The 21,363-nt window shown below is 40.7% G+C and overlaps 1 protein-coding gene across 3 annotated transcripts in view; it reads left to right on the plus strand.

The window, feature by feature from the left end:
* The window catches only part of KITLG (KIT ligand), a 118,486-nt gene that overhangs the window by 65,667 nt on the left and 31,456 nt on the right, over window positions 1-21,363 (plus strand). For all 3 annotated transcript variants that reach the window (XM_036761303.1, XM_036761305.1, XM_036761304.1), the window contains exon 3: window positions 15,267-15,329. In XM_036761303.1, coding sequence (XP_036617198.1) covers window positions 15,267-15,329 — 63 coding nt within the window. The remainder of the gene's footprint in view (window positions 1-15,266; window positions 15,330-21,363) is intronic.

Here is a 21,363-nt window from a genome sequence, read left to right on the forward strand (position 1 = left end):
ATATCATATGTGCCTAAATGTCCGAAACCACAGGATATAAGGATTTCTCTAGGCAGAAGGCAGGAGTACTAAAGCATGTATTTACACTCCACAGTAACAATCCCACAAACCAACATCCCCATTTTGATATTTTCATCAAAAGCCTCCAGGCCCAATAAGTCCGCCTCACAAGAGTAACTAGGAGGCCACAGAGAAGCGAGATGGTATAAGGCAAAATCGTATACATGCTTCCCCTCTACGGTAAGAAGATTACCCACTAGCCTCTAGTCAGCTCTGCTACCGGCAGCTCAGCTTCGGCTGTAGGCGTCTCTGGCTCCAACCGGAAAAGGAAAAGGAGGATCTTCAAGCTGTCCTCTCCCCTCTTATAGAGTTTTTGACATCATCAAGCGCCGCCTGAACGACCAGGGCCGATTGGTTCTTGACTTGGCCCCTCCCCCAGCGTAGACCACGTTAACACACCTCCCCTCAGCCAGCGCCACGACTCATCACACAGGAAGCTCTGGTCCTGCCCCGGAAGAGCAAGCCCCAGCGTCCAGGGAAGCTCAACGAGGCAAGCTGAGTCATTCAAAGAAAACAAAGTCCATTCTGGCTACAGACATATTTCATTATCTGTATTAAGCCTTAAGAATAGAGCTTAGACATCATACAATAAGATGTAAAACTTTTTTTTCACATTTAAAATTTAGTGGATCCCTTTTGATCTTAAAGGTAACAGTATCAGCATGTGATTTTAAAAATGATTTCCATTCATTGCTTTTACTTTTGATGATAAACTATAAATGGAAAGTGAAATTTGCTACACTCTTGAAACATGGTCTCTGTACTTGATGGCACGATAAACGCTAACTTTTTTTTTCCTGTTTCTAAATTTTCTTGGTAAAACCCATAAACGTAGAGGGACAGAAGTGGAAAGAACACTGACTATGGAATGAGAGGACCTGGGTTCCAATCCTGCCATCTCTACTTTAGTGCCACTGTGATCTTTGGTCAAATCATTTAATCTCCCTGGAGTTTCCTTACCTTTAAAATGAAGGGATTGGACAGAGTTCTGTAGGAGGAGATTCCTTCCATCTCGAGACTGGTGGTGCTCTCAAGGAGTTCCAGTCAAAATCACTGGAGGAGACCAATAAGAATGTCCTCTGATCTCCTCTTACCTAATCTGGTTCTTTTCTTATATTAAGAGTATAATCACAATTATGGAGATAAGAACAATTCATACTCATATAATAGTTCCTAACATTTGTATAGCAAATCATAATGTTTACAGAGTGCTTTCCGTATATTGTCTCATTTGATTGTCACAAATAATAGGTGCTATTATTAATATTATTCCCATTTTAAAGATGGAGAAAAGTGAGGCTGAGAGAAGTCACATAACTTGCCCAGAGAACCACAGCTGGTAAGTGGCTAAACAGGATTTGAACTCAGGTCTTCCATATTCCAGGTCTGATACTTTGTTTCAAGGCTGAGAGGAAGAAGTAAGGACTTTGAGAGTTGAACAGAAGTGGATAAGGAATTAATAATTTAATTTTATTTAATGGTTTAAAGGTAGCAAAACATTTTTTCATATATTATCTGAGCCTTATGACATCCCTGTGAGGTGGTTACTAGGGGTGTTATTCCCCTAGGCATATATAATTTCAGTGATAAGTGCTCATGCTGTCATAGCTAGTTAAGTCCTAGTCTTGGTTAGAACTGGAAATCATCTAAGAAGTTATCTGGTCTAATGAGATTATCTCTCCCCTGATAGAATATAAGCTCCTCAAGGATAAGTTCTTTTTTTTTTTCTTGTTGTTCTTAGAACCTAGGTCAGTGCCTGGCAAATAGTAGATGACTAATATGCTGACTGATTAATTTATGAGAGAAACTGAGGCCTTAGAGAGGCCAAATAACTTACCTAATGTCACGTAGGTAGGAATTTGCAGAACCAAGTCCTGAGCCTTGTTCTCTGGTGCTTTCCCCCTGTCACTGCATGCTAATAACGTCAGAGGCAGGCTACGAACCCAGATTTTCTTGACCCCCAAGTCCAGAATTTGATCTTAAAAAGAGCTCTGGATTTGAATCCTGCCTCTGATCCTTAATAGCTTTGTGACCTAGCATAATTCATATAACTTTTCTGGAACTCCCTATCTCTTTGTTGTTTAGTTATTTCAGTCATGTCTGACTTTTTGTGACCCCATTTGGGATTTTCTTTGCAAAAATACTGGAATGGTTTATCATTTTACAGATAAGGAAACTGAGGCAAACAGTTAAGTGACTTGCCCAGGGTCACACAGCTAGTAAGTGTCTGAGGCCGGATTTGAACTCAGGTCTTTCTGATTCTAGGTCTGGCACTCTTATCCACTGTGCCGCCTAGGTGCCCTCATCTATAAAATGAGATGATTGGAGAAGCTGTCCTCCGAGATCCCTCTAGCTCCAAATCTCTGATCTCTTTTTCTGACTCTGTTTTAATTCGAGAACAGGACTTCTATTTAAACCTTTGGGTAATAACAAGGGCTTTGCATTGTATGCCATTGGGAACACCCAAGGATAGGATGAGCAAACCTTAAACTGAGCAAAGGACATTGCTGTGTGAATAGAATGATTCTAAGGTACATGCAAGGAAGTGAGAGTCTTTATGCTGAGTGGAAATAGTCTCATGGGTAATTAATTTTTCCCTCCTATTTCAGCATTTTTTTCTTCCTTTGAATTGATCCCTTTGCAATTTTTTGAGTTGTTCCTTCCTTGTATTAGGTGGCAACCGATGCTGTGCCCTCGTGGCTCAAGTTTGTTTGCCCGGGGCTATTCTCCTGTCACGGAAGCACATGATTTATGGCTTTTACAGGCTCATTTTTTGGGGTTTTGTCTTGGACAGCCCGTACTGCTCTACTGTCCCCATGGTTTTCATTGGAAATCATTCTGGCATGTTTACTCAGCATAAGAGTTCATCTATTTACAGAACATTTTGCTTTGTTTCTAAAAATGTTGCAAGACTTGTTTTAAATGGCAAAGCCAGACCTACCTAAAGAAAGGGTCAAATATTTTGGGCGAAGATGAATCGAGTTTTCGAAACTTTCGCCTCTGTGGGACAGTTAGGGTACAGCTCTTTATCCTTTCAGAGTCTTAATGGAAGCAATAATAAATTGTGCTCACGGGAATGGTGTGAGTGACTTTTCTCCCTGCTGTTCCCCTGGTGATAAAACTTGTTGGGGTGATTTGTTTCCACTTTGGAGCATGTTAATTAAAAATGCCATTGTTACCTTTTCTTCACGCTTCGATATTTAGGAGTCTTAGGGATTTGATCATCTTTAAAAAGAAAAAAACAGCATTTGGTTGAATTAGGTCAGTGTTCTCACACCCAACTAGTAAAGCAGGAAATGAGATAGAAAGTTAAGTGTCTTGAGTAAGGTCAGTCGACAAGTCAGCGGCTGGGGATGGGATCAGAAATCAGACGTTCTGGTTTCTCAGTTCTGTGGTTAGCAATTAGCCTATGGCCATTCATTTTAAGGAAACATCGTCTAATGTCATCCAAATTGTCTCCTGGAAGGTTTGAATCATTCAGATTTTGGGGGGGGGGTGGAGGGGAGAGGGGAGAGGGAAGGCAGGGCAATTGGGGTTAAGTGACTTGCCCAAGGTCACACAGCTAGTAGGTATGTCAAGTGTCTGAGGCTGGATTTGAACTTAGGTCCTCCTGACTCCTGGGCTGGTGCTCTACTCACTGGGCCACCTAGCTGCCCCCATTCAGATTTTTAAAGGTTATACCTGGTGTGGAAACTCCCTCTACTGATTTGACCAATTCATTTGGAACTCAAGAGTTCATGGGGTCATACATATACACAGTGGATAGAGTGCTAGGATAGGAATAAGGAAACCAGAGTTCAGATCCTACTTTAGTCACTTACTAGCTTGGACAAAGTTACTTAATCTCTCTTGGCTTCAGTTTCTTCAACTGTAAAGTGTGTGTGTGGGTGGGGGTTGTGTGTGTGAAATATTGGGCCTCAAAGGTCACTTCCAGCTTTAAATCTGTGATGCTATAAACAGTACAACAAATATTTAGAGCTAGAAGGAACCTTAGATTTCATTGAGTCTCCTCCCCTTCTTCCCCTGCATTTAACAGAGAATTTAAGTGACTTGCCCAAGGTTATATGGGCCCGGGTAGTAAGTGCAGAACCGAGATTTGAGCCCAGACTCTCTGACCTTAAGTCCAGCACTTAGAGTCAGAGAATTGCCTAGAGGTACTGAGAGGTCACGTAGCAAATATGGGCCAGAGGACAAGACTTGAATTCAGGTCTTCCTGACTCCAAATCCAGATTCTATCCACTGTACCTCTTACTCTGTGACTTGCTATTTCCCAACCTTAGTAATGCACATTTTAGAATGACGAAGTCTAATTCTTTGCACTTACTTTGGTATTGTTGCTCAGTCCTGTCTCTTGACTCTTTCTTGGCAAAGATACTGAAGTGGTTTGACATTTTATGCTAAGCCTCTAACCAGAAGATTTATTCACCTCTGCTCTGAAAAGAGGTAAATTCCATAAATCTAGCCGTTCTCCATCCCCAGTTCCTAAATGTTCATTTTTTTTTGTGATCATCAGAATTTTCTTTTCCTATGAAATGCCAAGAGAGGAGCTTTGCTATTCATTGGCTCTAGAGCTGGTGGGAGGGGCTTTTGAGATCACCTAGTCCAACCCTCTCATTTCACTTCTCCAAGGGTCATATGAGTAGTACCCATGTGATTACAGATTTAGTTAGAAAGAGACCCTATTATTTTTATTCTGTTTTTTAGTCATGTCTGACCATTCTGACCCCATTTGGGATTTTCTTGGCAAAGATACTGGAATGGTTTGCCATTTCCTTCTCAAGATCATTTTACAGATGAAGAAACTGAGGCACGCCAGGTTGCCCAGGATTACACAGCTTTGAACTTACAAAGATGAGTCTTTCTGACTCCAAGGCCCAACATTCTATCTATCCACTGAGCCACCTAGCAGCCCCAAACAAAGCTGGGATTTGAACCCAGAACCTCTGATTCCACTGAGTGCAAATCAGGATTAAATATAGTAAATATAATAAACATAAGAAGAAAGTGAATTTTTTGCTGTGATTCATTATCTCCAATACTTCAAAAGCTAACTCAGCCAAGCAGCTTCATTGAATTGTGATCCCTCTAGAGTTGGGGTCCTTTTCCTTGGGTTCCTGTAGAAAGTTTAGGGGTCCGTGAACTTGGATAGGAAAAGAAATGCGCTTTTTTTTTTTCACTAACTTCCAATTGAAATTCAGCATTTCCTTCAGTTATTTAAAGACGTTATTCTGAGAAGAAATCATGACACGCAAAAAAATGAAGAACTCTGATCTGCAAGGTGACCTATTTAAGACAGTCCCTTAATCATTTTATCAGCTGCATTTCTTTTAGGGATCCTCTCATGGAAGGAACAAAATGAATACAACTAGGGAACTTACTCATTGTTGCCTCGTAATTAATGATAATGATCATCTAGGAAAGTAGAATTCAGCAATTTTAGAAAACACTTGGGTCCCCACTTTTCAAATCTCATTTTGTATTCTGATTATTTATGGGTGTTACTGGATTGTGGATACCATGAGGGCAAGGACCTTGAATTTTGTAATGTTGTATCTTCCGGGTAGTATCTGCACCTGTAGGCAGTAGTTTTAGTAAACAGACAACATCAATTTAATGTTTTTTAAGAAAAGCATGGTGGTCTGCTTTTGTTCGAGCATACTCTTCACTTCACACATTTTAGTTTAATATTTAAAGATGACCCAGAAAATCACCTTGAAGTTTCTTTGTGCAATTTCAAAAAACTATACGTTAAGATTCCATAAAATAACAATCTAGGTAACTTTGAAAGCTGTACTCCAATGACCCAGAAGGTTCTCTGGGCAGGAATACTGAGAGCTGGTAGGTTCATAGGTTTAGGACTGCAAGTGATTTTAAGTTCAGGTGCCCTCAGTTTATAGCTGAAGGTTTGTGAAAGTTCTAGTGACTTGCCTAGGATCACACAGCAATCTATTCCTCATGCCACAATGCTGCCTCAGTGACTTTCAAAGTTTTTAAAAATGGAATAAAAATATTCTGCATGATTCATAGGGGCTGAGCATCCAATAAACTTTACTAGGCCTCTGGGCAAGGATGATCTACAAGGAAATGAATTCCTGGTACTTGACACAGCGCCTTTTTCTGGTGCTCTCTTGTCCATTTTGATTTAGAGATTTGTGCCATTCTGTGGTCTCTAATGGGTGGATAGAACATGGACCTTTTGGGGTGGAGGCAGGAAGTCCTGTTTGTTCCATAACAGCCAGACATCCAAATCTCAGCTGTCCACTGTTGCCTTCGTTTCTGGTCTGGTTTTCACTGTCAGGCACTAGAGCCTAATTGAGACAATAGGACTATAGAGGGTCCTCAGAAGCCTCTTTTTGAATGAATCTCGACAGTTTCCATGACTGGTGGAACTTAAGACTTCAAACCAGTGAGCTCAAGGAGAGATGTTGTTCTAGCTTTCCCAGCTTTTTCAGTCCTGCTGTCCAAACATATTTTGCTTCAGGGTATGGTAGGAAGCCAAAGGACCTTTGCTTGCCAAATGTCTGGATCTCTTATGTTTTCAGCTGGGGCTGCCCTGGATGGTGCCCTTTTGTCTTTTACCACACCATTTTTCTATCTCCGTGTTCTTGAGAAGGTTTGATTTTCTTTTTTTAAAGAAAAAAAAAAACAGCTTTCCTTAAGGAACCTCAAAGGGGGAGCCAAATACATGTGGTCATGCAAAGCTAACACTTCATTAAAGAATATGCTTTTGACTGTCTTAGGCTGTCTGCACTCTGACATGGTACTTAACATAGAGCTCAAATTCAAAGGGCATTGGCATATTTGGCATTGAAGTGACTATTTCTGCCCCTCCAGATTCTCTTTCTTTCATTAGTGTAATTTGCCTAAAATGGATGGGTTGTGAAATATTTGCACCTAATGAATTGCCTGATTAATACTATTGACAGAATCTTTTGGGGGAAAAGTTCTAGAAAAAACCTTGCAGCTTCTGTGACCTTTGATTTCTCTGTCAACATTTTAAAACTCCTTGTCAGGGTTTAACTTAGGAATCTTCAGCTTGCCGTCCCTTTCTTTCTCCAGACCCCTGATTCCAGTCTATCCTAAATATTACTTTCGGATGGATTCTCCTGTAATACCATTTAAAGCAAGTCATCTTTATGTCTAAAACAGTCATCAACTACCCCTTCACACACATAGGCGTGTACACTTTCATCATCGCCAGCGTCAAACCCAAATTCCCTTGTTTCTCATTCTTGACCCTCTGTAATCTGTCCCCCTCCTCACTTTCCATTCTTGTACCCCACTACTTCCCTATGACCTTGGATAAGTCAGTTAACCTCACTCAACCTGTTTCCTCATCTGTAAAATAGGGATATAATAGCACCCATGTCAGAGAGAGTATGGGGAGAAGCAAATGAGCTAACATAAAGTGCTTTGCTAACCTTCAAGTGCTACGTGAGTGCTAGCTATCATCATCATTATCATTATTAATCCTATGTTATGGCAGAGTTAGACTACTTGTCAACTCCTATACTATGTACATTTGTATTTTGTTCATGTCCTGCTTAGCCAATTTTTACTTTCTTTCAGGATCCAGCTCTGTCCTATCTTCTCTTTCCCTGGTGACACCCATCCAGAAGGGTAGATTAATTATCATAAGATTATATCACCAGGCATTTAAGTGGCTCAATGAATACAGTGCTGGACTTGGATTCAGGAAGATGGGGGGAGGGGGATCAGATCTGGCCTCAGACACACACTCGAAACACTGGACAGGTCACTTAACCTCTATGGGCCTCAATTTCCTCCTCTGTAAAGAGAAGCAGCTAGGTGGTGCAGTGGATAGGGTGCTGGGTTTGGAGTCAGGAATACATCTTTGTGAGTTCAAATCTGGCCTCAGGCACTTCCCAGCTGTGTGACCCCAGGCAAGTCATTTAGCCCTATTTGCCCCAGTTCCTAGTCTGTAAAGTGAGCTGGAGAAGGAAATGGCAAGTCACTTACCCCTGTTTACCTCAGTTTCCTCATCTGTAAAGTGAACTGAAGAAGGAAATGGCAAACGATTCTAGTATCTCTGCCGAGAAAACCCCCAATGGGGACACAGTGAGTCAGACACGACTGAAAATGGCTGAACACAAAAGTGAGGATAGTAATAGCACCTACCTCACAGAGTTGTGAAGATCATGCAAGAACATATGTGTGCACATGCATGCATATACATGTATGCACACTTGGTCTGTGGACAGACATAAAGGCATGCACACAGCACATACATATACAAATACATATAATGCGCATATGTGTACAGTACATATGCATGCAAGTATATATACACACATATGACGGGCACATATTTATATTGCATATGTATGTGTGAACACATGCTTTGCAAGCAGTAAGGGGCATTTATAAAGTGCTAAACAAATGTTTGTCATCATTATTTGTTCTTCTTTGTTAACCATCTGGCATATGGAGAAAGTATTAACTTAAGCTGTGATTATACAATCTTTGACTCAATTTCCCAAGTTCTCATCTGAATAAGTTGGTGGTGGACCAAAGGAAACAAAGGAAGTAGGTTCCCATAACAGCTGTACATTGAAACTAACCAAGGGGGACTATGGGAGACCTTCACTCTAATAGTATCCCGAGCGTCCCCTTGCTGGGACTGTCTTCTGGGTTAAAGCGCGTGATGCCTCTTTTTATTATTTCGGGACTTAAGTGCCCATTAATTGGATCCAGAAAAAACTGCTTGCTATTAAACTCCAGATTCTTGTAGACTAACGATCAGATCAATGTGTGGGTCGCAAAAGTCCAGTACCAGGCATTTCTGATCTTGTTTGTTGTCCTGGACCCCTTGGGTAGTACGGTGAACACATGTTTTTAAAGACATAAAATGAAATACTCAGGATTACAAAAGAAAACCAGTTATATGGTGATGTCTTTCAAAAAGAATTTTCAGAAACAATTTACAGACTCTATGTTACCAATCCTTGTTCTATGCCTTTCTTCTTCTCTATTTTTGTTACCATGCCCTGTTTTTAAAAAAAAAAAAACCTGCCCCCACCATCACCACCCACTACAACAAACACTTTCTTCGTTATCCTCTTCTTTTCCCCGCATGCCTATTAAAAACTAAACCAGGTGATTGGGATGGAATGGATTTTTATGTTTCAGATTGTGGTTAAGTCGGGTCTAGATTGGCCTGGGATACCAGTAAAACAGCTTGTGTTCAGAATGCATGTCTCTTCTTGTCATGTTTATTCATCTGGAATAACTTTAATTTTACGCGGCTTGTTCTTAAAGGAATATAGTGTCACTGATCGGCTGAGTATCCAATTCCAGCTTCCACACCTGCAGAGGCATCTACTGTGTCTCTGCTGCCAGTGCCTACCCCTGAGCATTGCAAATAAATCAGGGAGTTCCCTTTGTTTTTCAAAGGTGGGGATTGGGATTCTGAAGGGGGAAAAAAGCTAATATGCAAAAACATGGAGAGAACTTCGAAGGAGAAGGGAGAAAAGTAACCGAGTAAAGGCAAAAGAATAACATCAAGGTATCTATATTAGTGAGAAATGGGATGAGAAGCATCTTCTTAAATCACATCACCATCTGACTATGTACTACCTTTTCTGGAAACATTCTATAGCTCCCTATCGCCTCTAAAATTTTTTGTTGTTGTCGCCCTTTGACAGTTTGGTGAAGCCAATGAAATCTTCCTTAGAATAAAGGTTTTTTATATGCATAAAATAAAATATATAAGATCACATAGGAAATCAATTATAATGAAATAGTGATCAAAATATTAAAAAGAAAAAGTTCATGTATACCAGTGATTCAGACCTTCTTCTCTAAAATAAAAGATAAGCTCCAAATTGCATCTCAACCCAGCTCCCACCTACCTAGTGTTTAACGCAGTACCTAGAACATAGTAGGTGCTTAATATTGATTGTATCGATTAATACAATTTAATCACCTTTCTAACTTACCTCACATCTTAGCACAATGCCTAGCACACAGTAGGGGTTTAATAAGTGGGTATTGATTTGTTAATCACCTTTCTAGCTTACCTCACAATGCCTAGCACATAGTAGTTGCTTATTGGTTGATTACCTTTCTAGCTTATTTCACATGACTTCCCTTCATGCCCTCTACATCATAGCCAAACTAGGTTACCAGTCATGTCCAGACCTCACAGTTTCCTCTTTTGTCTCAATGCATTTGTGCAAACTGTTCCCAGTGCCTGGGATGCATGTTTTCTTACTATCTTCCTCTCAGCATCCTTACCTTATTTTGGAAGAAGATTCTTTCACATGTCACATCTTCTTGGAAGCCTTCCTTATTTCATAGAATCAGATTGGAGGGGATTTTAGAAGCCAGAATATTCAGTTCTGTCATTTTTGGAATGAGAAAACCAAAGTCCAGGGGGCTTATGACTTTTCAAAGGTCACACACCTTGTAAATGGCAGAGTCCAGATTTGAACCTCAGTACTCTGACTACAAATCTAGGGTTCTTTCAATTTTATATTATGAAAGCCTTCCTCCTCGCTCTCCCTCAATTTGTTAATGCTCGCTTTGTGCTCTCAAATTGTCTTGTTTTAACTTCTTGTTCCATCAGTTGTGTCTGACTATTCATGACCCCATTTAGGGCTTTCTTGGCAGAGATACTGGAGTGGTTTGCCATTTCCTTCTCCAGCTCACTCTACAGATGAGGAAACCGAGGTAAACAGGGTTAAATGACTTGCCATTTCTTTTTCCAGCTCATTTTTCCGATGAGGAAACTGAGGCAAACAGGGTTAAGTGACTTTCCCAGGGTCACACAGCTAGTAAGTGTCTGAAGCCAGATTTGAAAGTTCTTCTGATTTTGAGCCTGGCACTCTATCCATTACGCTACCTAGCTGTCTCTTTTTATAATTTATCTGTTTACATTTCTTATTCCTTTAGTATACAGGTTCTTAATCTAGAGTCTGTGAACCTAGAAAAAATACCTATTTGGAAAATTATTTCAGTGTCATCAATTTACTTCAGAATCCTGTGTGTTTTATTTCATGCATTTAAAGTCATGATTCTGAGGTGTCCACAGGCTTCCAAAGGGTCTTACAATTCAAAATAGATTAAGAGCTACCACCCTAGCAGAATGTAAGCTTTTTGAGGGCAGGGTCCTGTTTTTACTTCTGTGCTTGGCACACAGTAGGTGCTTAATAAATGATAATTTAATTTCTTCCAGTAAGAGTATCTTCCTTTCAACTCAGACATTGTTACTCTTAGGAGGGTGGGCTTATTGTTCTTTTTCTTTGTGTGATTGGGTTCTCCTGGTAAAGAAGAAACTGCTGTGTAGGATTGTAGGTAGATACAGGTAGGCAACCTAACTATGGCTAAAATGAAGTCAAGGTGGAAGAAATCAGAAGACAAGGTCATAGGCTGGGAAGAGTACTGCATCTAAAGTCTGAAGAGACCTCCATTCAAATTCTGCTTTTGACATTTAAGTACTGACGCCCCAGATCCATATAACATCTGGAAAAGAGAGCAAATCAATTCAATTTTTAAAAAATCTGACATTGTATGTAGTCTTTCACACCTGTTGGACCCTCTACCTCTGCAAAGGGATGGAGGAAGATATCTTCTTATATATCCCAATTATCTTGTTAAAACTACAAACATCCCAAACCACTTCATCTCAGTAGATTCAAACTTAACTTTTAATTTTTTTCCCCCTGATTCTAAGTTTCCTCATTTGTAAAACGAGGGGGTTGGCCAAGTAACCAATAAAACCCCTTCCATACTTTTAAATTTATTGTGGTCCCCAAAAGCTTTTGTTTATGAGGGTTATATTTAATCAGTATTTACTTTATTAGAAATTAAAACATCTTAGTATTATTTTGAAAGTTGTTAGCTCATGGGACCACCCTGAAAGAATCCCTGAGGGGTCTCTGGACCACATTTTCGGAACCAGCAGCCTAGAACACTGGGAGGTTAAGTATCTTTCCTCAGAGTCATACAGCTAGTATGTGTCAAAGATAAGACCTGAACACAGTCTTGTGTGCCTGCTCCTTCTCTACTGAGTCTCATGCATCTTGTATATAAGGAAATTAAGACTTACACAAAGTTGCTTGCCTATAGCCTCACAGATAATAAATGTCAGAGGTAGAATTTGCACCTGGATGTTCCCTAGGGTATCCAAATCTATTATGTAAGGTATTAGGCCAGTCTGCCATGCTCACTGCCCCTGGGATAACCCTTATGGTACCTCTTTCACCCAGATGGAATGAGGAACACTCCTTTTACATTTTATGGGTTCTAGACCTGGAACCTCCTTCACCCAGGTCGAATGAGGAACACTCCTTCTACATGTTATGGGTTTTAGACCTGGTACCTCCTTCACCTAGGTGGAATGCGGAACACTACTTGTAAATGTTGAAAAGGATGAGTTCTGGACCTAGAACCTCCTTCACCCAGATGGAATGAGGAACACTTCTTCTACATTTTATGGGTTCTAGACCTGGAACCTCCTTCACCAGCTAAATTTTGAAGGGAATTCATTCTAGATCTATGAATTCCTAGACCTGAATGAAGAAACCATTTCTTCCAATTCAGTTCCTGGCCCCTTGTGTATCCCTTATAGATTTAGAGTTATATCCAGTAGTGGTGGAGAGAAGGGATGAGGGAGAGTTAAGTCATTTGTCACAGTCATTATGTGTCTGAAATAGGATGGTGAGAGAAAAGCAAACTTTGGCAGACAACTGGTGGGAGACACGTGGTCTGTTGTTCGGGTGAGACTCCCTCTGACAGCCCTGGCTTTGGAATCACTCAGGTTTTAATATCCTAACAGGACTGGTAGAAAGACAGAGAGTAAGATGAGTTGGGAGGGTTATCAGGACAAGCAAACACAGAGGGAGAGAGACAGAGACAGAGACAGAGACAGACGAAGACAGAAAGACAGAGACAGACAGGGAGAGAGAAGAAAGAGGGAGAGAGAAGAAAGAAGGAGAGGAGAGGGAAGAAAGAAAGGAGGGAGTGAGAAAGAGAGGGAGAGAGAAATAAGAGGGAGAGGGAAGAAAGAAAGGAAGGAGTGAGAAAGAGAGAAAGGGAGGAAGGAAATAAAAGATGGCAAAGCCAATGGACTAGTCCAAGGCCTAATAGGGCAAAGCCACTTGTTTTGCTAAACTGGCATCAGATCAAATGAGCTAATATGAAACTGCCGAAGTTTTCAATGTTCTCAGCTTGAGCAGACACTTCATCTCATTTTTATTCTCTTCCTTTCCTCCTCAACCCTCCCTCCCCCACTCCCCTTCCTTTGGCAGGTTTTAATGCCCAAAGCTCTTGCAATAAGTTTGTCAGAAAGGGTATGGAGTTGGCAAGCAACAAAAGCTTGTTTAAAAAAAAATCAGTTTTAGAAAACAAACCAGCAATGCGATGGTGCTGGGGAAAGACTCTGCTACCTACTACCTATGCCACCTCAGAAAAGTCCCTTACCCTCTCTGAGCCTGAGTAATAAAATGATGGTCCCATGGATCTCCTGCTGTTCCAAATATGTGATCTCACATACTCAGCGTCTATCTGTCTATACCTCTGTTTCTTTCTCTCTCCTCTTTCCCTTCCCTTCCCTTCCCTTCCCTTCCCTTCCCTTCCCTTCCCTTCCCTTCCCTTCCCTTCTTTTCTCTTTTTCTTTCTCTTTGTTTCTTTCTCTTTCTCCTCCCTCCCTTTTTTCCTTCCTTTTTAAAAAGTTCTTTTGGAATTTACATCCCATTTAGTCACTGATATGCCATATGTACCAACTGAAGCACCCACCCTATTTACTTAAGGGAGAAAAAAGCCCCACAGCCCCAACGCCTCTTTACCGAGTAGAGGAGGAACAACAGTTTCATGCTCTGTTCTCAGTGGCCAAGATTGGCCATTGTATTTAATCAGAGTTTCATTGTTTGTCTTTACATGATTGTTGTCGTTGTACCTTTTAATGGCAGCTAGATGGTGGAATGGTTAGAATACTAGACTTGAAGTCACGAAGACCTGAATTCATATCCCTGCCTCAGACAACTTGCTAGCTGGGTGACCCTGGGCAAGTCACTTAACTTCTGTCTGCCTCAGTTTCTTCATTTGTAAAATGTGGCTAATAATAGCACCTACCCCTCAGGGTTGAAGTACAGATCGAATGAGAATATTTAATTTAATAAAGTACTTTGTTCATGTGAAAGTGCTCCAAAAATGTTAGGCATTATTATGATATTATCCTCCTGGTTCTTCTCTCTTCCCCGCATCAGTTCATTCAGGTCAGGATTATATTTTTCTGACTTAGGCTAAGTGAATACAGAAATCAAGAAGGAGGAGAATTCATTTTTATTCATGTGACAGCTGGGAATTTTCTGGGATGGATTCAGTCAAAGGGCCACACTTGAGGACCTAGAGGACCACATGCAGCCTTGAAGCCAAAGGTTCCCCACCCTGACCTATACCAATAAAATAAGTCTTGTCAAAAAGAAAGATAACAGAATCAATTTAAGAAAGTTTTACTTTAACATTCCAGTGGAGAGACAGAGTAGAAAAATAGGATGCTGATGAATGTTCACTCTTCTTTTTACTGGAGCTTAAGTTTCTAAGCCCTGCAAGTGGGTTGATAAATTCATTTCTTTCCTACCATCTTTATCAATACTGAGTTTCTGTTGAGAGAAGCTTGAATTATTGGGAAGATTAAATTTCTTTTCTTTGTCCTTTGTCAGAGAAGGGAGTCCCCGTTTCCTTCCAAACTCAGTTCATTCACCCCTTTCTGCATGAAGCTCCCCCCACCCCCTCTTGTCCCTGATACCCTTGTATCTTCCTGGCTTCACAATACCTTGTGTTTATGGTGTGTGTACAATATTTCTGCTGGTAAACTCCTTAAGGGAAGTGCTTTTTCCCTTTGGCCATTGTATTCCCAGTGCCTGGCACCTGGTACAGATCATGAGTCTTCTGAAGTGAGCGTGTATATTCAAATTGGCACTATTTGAAGTTATTATTATGTCAGATTTGGTCATTGATTCCAGGCCAATGGAAACATGTGGTACAAATTCAAATAATGGGACTAATTCAGGGATTCAAATGCTTTTTGGTTGAATATTATATCCCATTTTGAAGAAAATAATACAAATCAATAGTAATTTTTTTTTCAATGACAGGTTTCTCTTGACATCATTCAAACTGAGATGATTGAATGAAAAGTATGACTTTTCTTATGCTGTTTCCTTTTTTGTCTCTGTCTGCAGGTGGCAAACCTTCCGAATGACTATCTGATATCTCTTAACTATGTCCCCGGGATGGAACTCCTGGTATGTATTCATTACATACAGCCGCTACCAGAAGCAACGGGTTTAGTCATTTCCTGTTGCAAAAGTCTCTGTGGCTGAGAGTTTTACTAATTTCCAGGCTTTAATGGAAAGGATCTTTGCAAATTCCTTCTTTCCTTCCTTTCTTCCTTTCTCCATTTATTGGCATTTATTTATTTATTCAGTTATTTATTTAACTAGCATCTTTCCTCAGACTTCCTTTATTTACCAGTGTCTAGGCAGTATGACATAATGAATAGAGATGTTCTTAGAGTCAGGAAGATGGGGTGATAGCCCTGCCTCTGGATGTGTGACTCTGGGAAAGCCACATGAACTCTCAGTGATAGGGCACCTCTTGAGTTGCCAAGAAGGCTGTGTCCTATAAGCACTTACTATGTTAGGACATCTCCACTCCAGGTGTTCATATGGATTATTTGTGCCCAACCTGTGATAGAACCTTCCAAGATTGTAGCGGTCTGATCAGCCACATTTGGACACACTGTACCTTGACCCCAACCTAGCGATGGTCCTTTCTGAGAATAAAGGGCAGTAACCCAACCAACCAACAAGCAGCCAACTATGTGTTAGCAATTGTGACACTAAGCACTTTTTACAAATATTATTTGATCTTCACAACAATTAAACCCTGAGAGGTAGGTGCTATTATGTTCTCATTTTGCAGCTAAGGAAACTGAGGCAAACTGAAGTTAAGTGACTTGTCCAGGGTCATACAGCTAGTAAGGGTATGAGGCCACATTTGAACTCAGGTCTTCCTGACTATCCACTGCAGTCTAACTCGCTCTATGAAGCTCCCTAAATGAAACCACAAATCTAGCGTCTCTCCCTATCCTAACCCATGTCATGTGTGTAGGTGTAGGACAGAGTAATGAATTGTCTTCCATATATCTTTCTTTAATCAAATCCAGGGGGGAAAGTTTTTCAGTCTGAAATTTTAGAAATTTTTTTCATATCTTTGAAGTGCAGAATTCTTATAAAACTTGATTCCCAGTGTGGTTTTGAGAAAATATCTGTCTTTGAACTGTGATTAGTATTACTGCATGTGTTTTCGTTTTTTAAGGCATTCTCTTAAGCAGATGGTTATATTTTCCAGTTTGTTTAGCTTCGTTTTTAATTACTGAAGCAAAGAAATATTTCTTGTCCTCCCTCCCCCCACCAAACATACATGCTGTAGTCTTATTCATGGGCTAGTCATTTCCCTCTAGTAAACTCATTCATTCATTTAACAAATACTTTCTGAACATCTTTTCTAGCCCATTCCTTAGTTCATATGGAATTCTTTCTCACTCATTCCCACCCCCAACCTGTTGTCACCTAGTACAGTGTAATAGTAAGTGTTTGACAAATGCTTGTTGAGTAATAAACCAAAATGTTCTGGCTTGAACTTAATCTTTGGATAACTTAAAACTTGTGCCAATTACTGTCTTCCCACCCAGCCCCTGGCTCCCGGCAGATGCTTTCAAGGCAGTCATTTCCAGAGAGTTTCAAGTACCACCTCTCCGGGAAAAAGCCTGTTTATTTTCCATAATAGACATTTTGGGAGTGAACTTTGTAGTGGTTCATAAGACCTTGATGGCAGAGGCCACAGAGGTCTCTGTTGCCACTTAGAATTGTGCTTGTACGTTAAATCCGAGCTTTATATCGTTGGATATTTCTGTCTGTGATTGTATAGTTTAGGGGTTTTCCCTTTTAATCTCAGATAATGACCCTTCCCTCTGTCATGACTGGGAAAGGGTTAATGATTACCCATGGTTAGTTATACAGTCCTTATGCATTGGCTATGTAGTTCTTAATCCCCATTGGACCAGCCTTTGATTGGAATAGAATTTGTGCTAAATCATGTTACTTGAAACTGTATTAAAAACATTCCATACCTTTAGTTACCACTTGGCTTATCTGCACTAGGGCTGAGTTAGTCCTAAACTGGAGCTGGCCCTTCCTTCTTTCCCTTCCTTCCTCCCTCCTTTCCTTCCTTCCTTCCTTCCTTCTTTCCTTCCTTCCTTCCTTCCCTCCTTCCTTCTTTCCTTCCTTCCTTCCTCCTTTTCTTCTCTCCCTTCCTTCCTTCCTCCTTTTCTTCTCTCCCTTCCTTCCTTCTTTTCTTCTCTCCCTCCATCCCTCTCCCTTCTCCCTCTTTCCTTCATTCCTTCATTCCTTCCTTTCTCTTTTCCCTCTCTCCCTTTATCCCTATCCCTTCTCTCCTCCTTTTTTCCTTCCTTCTTTCTTTCCTTCCTTCCTTTCTCCTTTCCTTCCTCTTTTCCTTCTCTCCCTTCCTCTATCCCTCTCCCTTCCCCCTCCTTTTTTTCCTTCCTTCTCTCTCTCCTTCCTCCCTCCCTTCCTTCTCTCCTTCCTTCCCTCCCTTCCTCCCTCGCTCCCTCTCTCCCTTTTTCATTTTCAAGTTCATAAATGCTGCAGTGACATCTGTGCTGTTATATATCCAAGATTGTGGGAATCCTGGACCCCCAAGATTGACTGTATAGTCAGCGTAGCACATGCTCCTGCTTTGTGTTTTTTACCTAAAAACAATATCATTTAACCTGTTAGTGGAGAGTGTGGTGGTTTGTTCCTTGATTGACTCTGTAACCTGAGAAGTGTCATCCATACTGAAATGAACCATTACTTTAAATTCTTTTGAGAGTTTTAAGTCATTTAGAACCTATTTAGACCCCAGAGGAGTAATGTAGACCTGGCAGCCTAAAAGTGATAATTAACCTCCCAGCATCCTGATTGTACTTCCAGTGACTGTGGCTGTGGTTGGTGGTAAACCAAGCATCTGGGTGGTAATTGGTGGTACGCCAGTATTACAGTAGAGAACAAACTATTCCATATGGCTTCAGACTTGAATACAAGTATAGGTGATTCTGCCCTTTGTTTCAAAATGTTAGCATATGCCATGTTGGTGGGATTTTCTAGACCCTCCCTGTTGAAAAGCTGCTCAGGGTTGTAGACAGGGTGGTCTACTAGAAAGACAACTTAAGTAGAAAGTCAATAGACTTGAGTTCAAGTGCCGCCTTGGCTACTCAGTAATTTGGCTATCTTGGTAAAGTCCCCTTCCCACTTCCCCTTACCCTCAGTTTACTCATTCATAAAATGGGGGACTCAAAACAGATTTATAAGGAAAAGCCTGAATCCTGGCAGCCCAATTCTGGGAAGGACAGCCTCGGAAACGCTGCTTGCAAATCGTCTGTCAGAATACTGCTCCCAAATAGCAGGGTGTGCACATGCTGTTAATATAAAACATCTGTGTTTAAGCCTAACCATAATTACCAGTCCTACTTAAATGATTATGAACCATAATGCTGCCAGCCAGCTAATGGTTTCCTTTAGCTTTTTCTTTTTTTCTTTTGTAGTCAGCCTCCTATGAGGATATCAGGGAGAAAACTCGAACTGATGCCTGGTACTCTGAACAGTAGGCGCTTGAGAGGCAGTTGTTTAGTCGTGGTGATAGTTATTTGTGTGATATACGTCTGGATTTTTTCCACCAGTTGTCAAATCATTTCAAAATGTGAAGAGCTCCCAGAAGTTGATTTTCCTTTATTTGAGCACGAAAAGATTCTTTACCAGTTTAATTGAACCAAACTGTAAGGGAGTTTGGGAGAACAGAAGTAAAAGAAAGTTGGACCAAAAATAATCATGTGAAACACAACCTGCTTTTGTTTGTAAATAAATATTCACATAGTCACACCCTCACCTGGGAATATATCAAATCACTTCTCCATTTGGGGCCTTATTTTGTTTTTTCCTTTGGCAAAATGGAGAGAGAGGAATTAGATGACCTCTAAGCTACTAAATCTAGAGACAGCTAGAGGGCTCAGTGGTTAGAGTTCTGGGCCTGGAGTCACGAAGACCTGAGTTCAAATCCAGCCTCGAATACTTATTAGCTGTGTGACACTGGGCAAGTCACTTAACCTCTGTTTGTCTTAATCCACTGGAGGAGGAAATGGCAAACCACTCCATTATCTTTGCCAAGAAAACCCCCTGGATCTCATTGATATGTTATGGTAGACAGAGTCAAAGAGAGTCAGACACAACTGAAAGACAACAACAAGCTCTAAATCTGTGACCCACAATCTGGCCCCTCAATTCTGGGCTACTGAAATCTCTTGCTAGCTTCCATTCCTGCTGCTAGAGTCCCTTAGCTCATTCTTAAAACAATGCTTTCAACATGGAGTTACCTGGTTTGTGTACCTGTACTGGTTCCCAATTGTCTAGAGGATGAAGATTCAGATTCAGCCTAGTATTCAGTGCTCCTGACAATCTGATCCCATCATAACTCTTGTTTCCTACTCATGGCTATCCCAAACCCTCCACTCCAGGCTAGTCTCTTCACTGTTGTTCAGATATGCTACCTTGACCCCGATTCTAAAATTCCTGGCCTGGAATATCTTCTTGTCTGGATCCTTGCATAGACTCATAGACCTCACAATTCTAGAATTGTAGACTGAGAGATTATCCTTTTTACCAGAAAGCTTAAAACTCCATTTCTACCAGGAACCCCAGAGCCAACACACAAGCCCATATGGTTCTCCTGGCCCTTCTCAGTCACAATACTGCCTTACATAGCTACCTCACTTGTATAATGAATGAAATCTCCAAAGAGATGACAATATGGGGATCATGGAAAATGTTGGTCACGCCTGTAATCCAGCTTCTGGGGATACTGAACCTGGTAGATGCCGAGCAAGCTAGTCATGCTTGTTGACTGAGTTACTGATGTAGGCATTCATGCTAAGTTGAACCTCAATGTGGTGAAACTCTGGGAAGGTTGGGGAAGGGAACTGGATTCTCCACAGAGGTACCCAGTTTTAAAATAGCAATCAAAGCCCCTGTATCTGTCAGTAGTGGGATTGGGCCTTTGAAAGGCCCTTGTACTACCAACTTGGGTGAGATGGGGAGATGTAGTTTAATTTAATTTTATTTTATTATCTTGAAGATCTAGTTTTTTGGTTTTTTGGGCAGGGCAGTTAGGGTTAAGTGACTTGCCCAAGGTCACACAGCTAGTACATGTGTCAAGTGTCTGAGGCCTCATTTGAACTCAGGTCCTCCTGACTCCAGGGCCGGTGCTCTACTCACTACGCCACCTAGCTGCCCGAGATGTAGTTTTAAAACGAGGATTTGTCGTTAAGAGATCTAGATTTAAATCCTAGCTCTCTACACTAACTATCTGACACTAGGCAAGTGGCTTAAATTGTTCTGTGCCTCAGTTTCCTCATCTGTAAAAGGATAAATATACTTGTGTTAACCTTTCCAGATTAATTTCCTGTCATTTCTCTTCATTCACACCACAGTCCAGTCAAACTGACCTACTTACCAGCTCTTCCCTCAACTCAACATTTCTCCTCTATGCCTTTGAATAGATTCTTGTGCCTGGAATGCACTTCCTCCTTCCCTTGGCCTCTGAGAATTTCCCACCTCCTTCAAACTCAGGGGACACTTGCTGGCAAAGCCTTTCCTAACCTGCCCCTCTCCTCTCCATCAATTGTCATAGATCTCACCCTCTTCGAGTTTTCTTGTATTTATACTTCTTTGTATATGTAATATCCTCCCAGTAGAGTATAAGCTTTCTGAGGACAGGCATTATTTCACTTTTATTTTGGAACCTCAGCACCTGAGACAGTGCCTTGCACATGGTAGCTCCTTAATAAATGCTTGTGTAAAGATCCAAGACAATTCTGAAAAACTTATAATGAAAAATGGAGTGTGAATGCAGATCAAAGGATACTATTTCTTTATTCTTGTTTTTATTTTTAATCTGTGTGTTCTTTCACAACATGAATAACATGGAAACATGTTTTGCATAACTGCACATGTATAACCTGTATCAAATTGCTTGCTTTCTCAGTAAGAAAGGGAGGGGAAAAAGGGAGGGAGAAAATTTGGAACTCAAATTTTTTTTAAAAAGTCTTAAAATTTGTTTTTACATGTAATTGAGGAAAAATAAAATGTTAAGTTAAAAAGAATGTGTAACTAGATTGGACTACTTACCTCATAGGTTTGTTGTATAGAAAGTGCTTTGCACATT

Source organism: Trichosurus vulpecula, chromosome 5, assembly GCF_011100635.1.
Source record: "Trichosurus vulpecula isolate mTriVul1 chromosome 5, mTriVul1.pri, whole genome shotgun sequence".
Lineage (NCBI taxonomy): Eukaryota > Metazoa > Chordata > Mammalia > Diprotodontia > Phalangeridae > Trichosurus > Trichosurus vulpecula.